The 7,515-nt window shown below is 36.2% G+C and overlaps 1 protein-coding gene across 4 annotated transcripts in view; it reads right to left on the bottom strand.

Moving 5' to 3' along the window:
- Window positions 1–214: 214 nt before the first annotated feature.
- LOC130683922 (nucleosome-remodeling factor subunit BPTF-like) overlaps window positions 215–7,515 on the bottom strand; it is a 46,001-nt gene continuing 38,700 nt past the window's right edge. For all 4 annotated transcript variants that reach the window (XM_057503219.1, XM_057503217.1, XM_057503216.1 and 1 more), the window contains 7 exons: window positions 6,055–6,204; window positions 5,628–5,780; window positions 5,195–5,350; window positions 4,767–4,916; window positions 4,372–4,515; window positions 3,950–4,093; window positions 215–753 (listed from right to left, as the gene is read on the bottom strand). In XM_057503219.1, coding sequence (XP_057359202.1) covers window positions 567–753; window positions 3,950–4,093; window positions 4,372–4,515; window positions 4,767–4,916; window positions 5,195–5,350; window positions 5,628–5,780; window positions 6,055–6,204 — 1,084 coding nt within the window. In that variant the 3' untranslated portion in view covers window positions 215–566. The remainder of the gene's footprint in view (window positions 754–3,949; window positions 4,094–4,371; window positions 4,516–4,766; window positions 4,917–5,194; window positions 5,351–5,627; window positions 5,781–6,054; window positions 6,205–7,515) is intronic.

Here is a 7,515-nt window from a genome sequence, read left to right as displayed (position 1 = left end):
GCACTAGGAGGGCCAGACACCTGAGGAAAGGTCTGGCCACGAGCGGTCCGTCCTGCTCAGAGACATTCCTCCTAAAACATTCCTTGTATTTTCAAGATTTAAAGCAATCTTCTAGTTCCTCCTTTTCACAGAAAACGAAGATTCTGAATGTGGTTTAATTATGAATAATTCATAAAATTAAATACATTCACTAAAAAATAAACTACAAAATAAAAAAAGGAAAAGTAGATATTTATTGAGAGGGAAAGGAGAACCACCTCCCACATTAGAGCTCTGGTGTTGAATATTCAGTGCGATTTGATATATTTTAATTGCTGTTACTCTGTAACACCCTTACCTTTGAAAATTCTTTGGGTGTGCTTCCCTGTTCTACCTAAATTAGCTGATAAATCACACAAACCAATAACCAAGGGCCTTGGTTGTTGCAGGAGTGAAGCCTTTAAAAATGGTTTCATTCTTCTGATATTGTTTTCGTGTGTGATACTTTTACTAAGAAAGAAAGTCATTATGCGTGTGCCTTGCACATTTATGTAAAATACAGTTGACATTGCTGGTCTTATTCGTCCTTATTGAAAAGGAGAAAAGAGATTATTGTAGCTTCGGCTCACTTTGAGAGTATCTGTCCACTTTTTCTCAAAATACTTCCTCATACTGTGGCCAGCTCTGCCTGTATCAGAATTGTCTTGATTAAATGCTTCACAGTTGTCAAAAACAAGCCTGACATCGACAGCAAAGGCTTCCAGGTTTGGATACCTGAAAGAAAACACATGATTTAGAGGTTATTTTGTAGGGTGGCTTTGTTTTGTAAACAAATGAAATGATAATAAAAGGTAGAATAAAAAGTAAAACAGAAAAGGTAAGAGAAAAAAAGATAATTGCATTTAAGCAGAAATAAAACACCTTATATCCTCTTACAAATGGAACATTTTAAAACTTCCATGTGTTCTGGACTTTAAAGGATATAGACAGGTTAAATGGAAAAACAGATTTCTCAGAAGACCAAGATATATTTCAACTAACTAGCATTTCTCCCCCCATCCAATTTTCAGTTTGACTTGAACCACAATTCCATCCCAGGACTCATCCCACTTGATTAGTTTAACTTTTCTGACCAATTGTAGCACTTGTAGTACCCTATGACCCACATTCAAAACAACTTAGTTTCATTAGAAATAATGTCAATGCCTCCTATGCACGATACACATTACAGCTGCCCTGGAGCCTTCACATACATCCCAGGACAGGCCACTCTGTGTTAAATCTTCCCCATATCCTCTTTCTCTTCTCTTTTCAACAGTGCTCTTTTCTCAAGCAATGGATTATGATGATCCCAACAACAAAACAGCACGTTATCCCTTCACAGAGAAACACTACGAGGATCTGCCCTTCCATTGGAAGCACTGTGGCATCTGTGTTTTGGTGCGATAAACCTGATTCTCTTTCTCTGTAAGAGCACAGAGAAGACAGAATGGTGAATGCACCTGCCTAAGCTTTTTGGTAAAAAAGGACTGCCTTGTTTCAATCCAACTCAAGCATTTCAAGTCAATACATTTTGAAGGAGGGCTCTTGGATATCCTAATTTAAATTAATTCTAATATATGACGTATGATAAGCTGAACACTAATCTACCTTTTAAAATACCTATGAAGTACACACTGGAGCTCTGAGACCTGGTAAAAGTGGAACTGTTTCTTTCATCAAATGCCTTGTATATAGTCTTTTTCACTCTCTCATTATGATATATGCAATAATAAGAGAATTAAGTCAGTACTAATGTAACCTCACCCATTTTCCTATTCTTCTGGGAATTATTATTTTTATTCAGGTGACATTCACATAACATAAAATTGGTCATTTTAAGGTAGCTAATTCAGTGGCACTTAGTATATTCCACACATTCTACTACCACCACCTCTATTTAGTTTCAAAACATTGTCATTACCCTAAAGTGAAACCTCATACCCAACCAATTAAACAGTTACTCTCCATTCCTCCCTATCCCAGTCCCCAGAAACAACTAATCTGTTTTTCTGTCTCTATGGATTTACCTATTCTGGGGACTTCATAAAAATAGAATCATACAATGTATGAGAATAGCTTTTATAAAATATTTTAATGTTACTTTGAGAAATATTTCTCTCTTTATAGACTCTTCCTTACTACAAGAAAAGGTTAATGATTAATGTCAGGAAGACTGGAATCCAGGAAGGAATTCTCGGTGAGATTCTAGGTGCAGTGAGTGTGGTGCTCACATCTCTGCCATCCCTTCACAGGACAGGGCAGCTGACAGAACCCAGACTCATTAAACTAGGCACCTCCGCCCCTCTGTTCTATAAATTTCTGATTTAAATATTTGAAATATTGTTGTGAGTTTTGTTTCCAGCTCATTAGTTTGGGCTTAATCGAACAACTTGAAGTTAGAGGAGCTTGAATCCACTGAATTTTGCCTCAGACATGGCTGGCGTCATGAACGGGATCATACAGAACTGCTCCCCTCCACCTGCCTCCCTCTGCTATGTTTCTCCTCCATTCACCAGGACTCGTTCTCAAAAGGGAGCTCCAATATTTGGTAATGTCTAAGCTCTGTTTTAATGTTTGAACCTGTGTGTTTTGGGGATTTTGAGGCTGGAGTTCATCCTCCACCCAGGGACTGGAGAATCGCAGAAGATAAAGTCGAGTTAATTTAAACACTGGTAAAGTCTTCCTGTGTAAGTCTGTATGCTACCCACCTAAACATCTGAGCAAAAGAACTAGTTCCTATCTAGACACCAGCTTCTGCTGTTTGGTTCATATTAGAACCAATATTTTAACAGTCTTAAATGTTTTCTGAATTTTAATTTTTTAAAAGGTAAATAGAATATTTTGAAAGACTGGCATTTCGGCCTACAAACAAATAAATTAGTCATTTTGTCAACTTCTTAAATCCTCTGATACATATAAGAATGTTGGTCACTAATGAGTTAAGTTCTAATCAACACTTCTAAATTGAATATAAATTATAGAACACGGTCATTTTCTCCCAAGGAATATCCAGGAGGGATCAATTAATACACTGTTAAATAATTCTTTTAAAAAACACAGTAAGAATGTAATCAAAATATATTTTATGGTTCTTTTTCATGTAAAGTTCCTTTTTTCTCCAGAATTACTGGTGAATTTGCCTGCAGTTATGGGCACAAGCTACATTAACCAAAAGCAGTATACAGGAATAAAGGGAGCGGGGAGAATGGAGTAGAGGGCCCATGCAGCTCCATGGCTCCTGGCCATTCTCACGTGAAATGCTTTATGTGGGTTTGTTCTGTAAACAAACAGCCTCATTCCTTCCTGTGGTTCCACAGGAGTCCAGTATCCAGAACCAACTAAAGCCCACTGACAGTGGTCACTCCCTGGCAGGAGTCTGAAGTCGTTTTAACAAAAATCATTAACTGTGACCAGGAAGCCACTTTACCCTTCGATAGGATCACAAAGACCATATGGTAGAGAGGAGCAAATAATTTTCTTCTACTTTTAACACAGGCCTTTTTTGTAATCTATGATTCATTGTAAAGCTTTCATTACTTAAAATTAACAATGATCCATCTTATAATAATCTGAAAATATTATGAAATCAATTTTTGTTAAATGCACATGAAATGGTATTGATATCCCAATGATGCACAATATAAGCTCCAGCTTACATGTCACTTAGTCACTTTGGGAGGCTTCCCTGATACTTTTCCTTAACTCCCAGGCTAGGTTTGGTGGCCTTCCAAAGTCAAAACAGCTTTATTACACTATTTCTAATTACTGATATAATTTTAATTGACTGGTCTTCCGTATCATACTACCTTAACCACACATATATATCCTGTCTCTAAAGACAGGGCTTGTAATTGATGTATTCTTGGCTCACCGTAAGAGTACTGAGCACATAACATTCAATAACACTGAACAGAAATGATGTACTTACTGTCCACTAATTAATTTCTCTCTAATTGTGGAAAAATCCATAGGCTTCTTAATAACTTTGGTATAACCAGGAACAAAGTTCAAGTTTACAGGAAGACGAAAAGGCCATGCATCCTCATGATTTTCTATTTCGGTAAGGATCATACTAGAGAAAATAATATTTGAAATCAATATCCATGCTTTAGAGTTATCTATCTTTAGTAAAAGTTTAGCTTTTATTCTCTTTCAAGTAAACACAATGCAAATTAATTCATAAAAAAAGACGAATGAATACATTTACTTATAGTACAGAGTTGACATTATATAGGAAAATTCTTATTTACGCAAACTGTCAAAAAGTCACCTTTAATATATAGTGGAAGGTTTCTAAACAGATACAGTGGGATGTTATGAACATATAGGACAGGGGAAGAGAAATAATACCTGCACAGGTCCTTACAGTCATCTCGTTTTGCTTTCTTAACACAAGTAAAACTTGGTTCTGACGAGTTACCAGAAGTGTTTTCCTCCCTTTTTCTTTTTCTCTGCTCTTTGCTGAGATGAGTTTCTATTTCATTAAGGTTCTTACTAGAGAAAATAATGTTTGAAATCAATATCCATGCTTTAGGGTTATCTATAGCTTTCATTCTCTTCCAATGCAAATTAATTCATAAAAACACATGAAAGAATACATTTACTTATAGTACAGAGTTGACATTACATAGGAAAATTCCTATTTACACAAACGGTCCCAAAGTCACCTTTAGTATGGTGGAAGGTTTCTAAACAAATACAAGGGCATGTTGTGAACATACAGGACAGGGGAACAGAAATAATACCCGCAAAGAGTCAGGTCCTTAGAGTGTTCTCGTTTCGTTGTCTTAACGGAACTAAAAGTTGGTAGTTTGGCCCAGTCACAGGTGTTTTCCTCTGTTTTCTTTTTTCTCAATGCTTCGCTGAGGGGGGTATGCATATCAGTGAGGATCATCCTAGAGAAAATAATGTTTCAAATCAACATCCATGCTTCAGAGTTATCCATCTTTAGTTAAAAGTTTAGCTTTCATTCTCTTTCAAGTAAAGACAATGCAAATTAATTCATAAAGAAGATAAAAGACTACATTTACTTATAGTACAGAGTTGACATTACATAGGAAAATTTCCACTCACAAAAACTGTCAAAAAGTCACCTGTAATATGGTGGAAGTTTTCTAAACAAATACAATGGGAGATGTTATGAACACATAGGACAGGGGAACAGAAATAATACCGGGAAAAAGTCATGTCCTGGTAGAGGTCCGGGTTCTCTATCAGTTCCTTAGAATAAGTAAAAGGTGGTAGTTCTTTCAAGTCACAAGTGTTTGCCTCCATTTTTCCTTTTATCAACTCTTCACAGAGGCGATTTACCATTTCAGCAAAGACAAAACTAGACAACATAATGTTTCAAATCAACATCCATGCTTCAGAGTTACCCATCTTTAGAAAAAGTTTAGCTTTCATTCTCTTTCAAGTAAAGACAATGCAAATCAATTCATGGAAAGGATGAAAGAATACATTTACTTAGAGTACAGAGTTGACATTACATAAGAAAATTCTTATTTACGCAAACTGTCAAAAAGTCACCGTTAATATATAGTGGAAGGTTTCTAAACAAATACAATGGGATGTTATGAACATACAGGACAGGGGAACAGAAATAATACCGGCAATTAGTCAGGTACAGAGACTCCTTTTGTTTCGGTTCCTTAACAGAGATACAACTGGGTTGTTTTGACAAGCGACCTAAATCATTTTCCTCCATTGTTCCTTTTCTCTGCTCTTTGCTTAGATGAGTTTCCATTTCATTAAGGTTCGTACTAGAGAAAATAATGTTTGAAATCAATATCCATGCTTTAGAGTTATCTATTTTAGTAAAAGTTTAGCTTTCATTCTCTTCCAAGTAAAGACAATGCAAATTAATTCATAAAAACACATGAAAGAATACATTTACTTATAGTACAGAGTTGACATTACATAGGAAAATTCCTATTTACACAAACGGTCAAAAAGTCACCTGTAGAACGGTGGACCTTTCTAAATAAATACAATGGGATGTTATGAACATATAGGACAGGGGAACAGAAATAATACCGGCAAAAAGTCACGTACTCAGCCTCCTCTCTTTTCGGTGTCTTAACGGAACCACAAGTTGGTAGTTTGGACAAGTCATAAGTGTTTTTCTCTGTTTTTCCTTTTCTCAACTCTTCACTGAGGCGAGTTACCATGTCGGCAAGGATCGTCCTAGAGAAAATAATGTTTCAAATCAACATCCATGCTTCAGAGTTATCCATCTTTAGTAAAAGTTTAGCTTTCATTGTCTTTCAAGTAGAGACAATGCAAATCAATTCATAAAAAAGATGAAAGAATACATTTACTTATAGTACAGAGTTGACATTACATAGGAAAATTCCTATTTACACAAACAGTCAAAAAGTCAACTGTAGGTTCCCAGGAATGTGTTGTTTTAATTTGTCTGATTTTTCTCAAACTATTCAAATTCAGTTAGATAATATTCATCATATCACTGATAAGTTTTCACAAATGCCTAGGGTGCCTAACTGGTTTCTTTGGTTTCACTGGAGATGGCTGGTAATTGTAGGTCTGCTTTTGTTATGTAGCTGTATTCCAATTATGTTAATGTGTGTACGCAATTTAATTAGTAGTTTAAAACCTATCATGCTTATGTTACTCTACAAGATGATATGTCAAAGAAAAAATCAATCTTCTCATGTTTTCTTCCATCTGCTACTTCTATAGCTTCTCTTCTTCCTTCATAATTACAACCCCTAAGTAGAATTCGTGCCTCATATCGAAATTACCAAGCATCATAATTCTTCCAAGTGCTAAAGATACCTCAAGACAAATGCTAGGGATAGAAGCCACAGGGCATAAATCTGCAAAGAAGTAAAAAGCTAACCTTTTCAAACAATATTGCTTCTCTCTCACTTACCAACTTTACATTTCCCTGTATGGCCCCGGAAGATGACTGGTGAGCCAGAGACGGGTAAGATTCCTCAAGGGAGGAACAACCTAAGACAGGCACAGTCGCAGGGGGGCCATCAGGTGAGAAATTGGGGATCAACAGAGGTGAGGCTTAGAACCTCACCCCCCCTGTTTTGAGAGAAATCTTCTGCATCCGTGGATGTTTTGTTGCCCTTGTCTAGCTTGGATTAATACTTAGTCTATAGGCACACACCTGATCATCTACATCTGCCCTCTTACAGCACTAAACTATGTTTTCTACCTTTATCTTGCATCTACCTACCACTTCAGCACTTTATTAAAAATAATAATAGTAATAATAATAATAAGGGAGAAATGTGGGATTCACATATAAATCAAGTATAAAAATCAAACGAATAATCATATTTGACCTGATTGTTTATAGCTCATAATATGTGATCAAAACCGAAAGTTTCTGTGATGACTGCCCTTGCACTGTTCACCATGTAAGAACTTATTCACTATGTAAGAACTTGTTCATCATGCTTCAGAAGATTGGAGACTGCTGAGAATTAGGCTTGGGGTTGATTAATGATTGTGCATTGAGTC

Source organism: Manis pentadactyla, chromosome 5 (assembly GCF_030020395.1).
Source record: "Manis pentadactyla isolate mManPen7 chromosome 5, mManPen7.hap1, whole genome shotgun sequence".
NCBI classification, from domain to species: domain Eukaryota; kingdom Metazoa; phylum Chordata; class Mammalia; order Pholidota; family Manidae; genus Manis; species Manis pentadactyla.
This window is presented reverse-complemented; position numbering and strand designations above follow the sequence as displayed.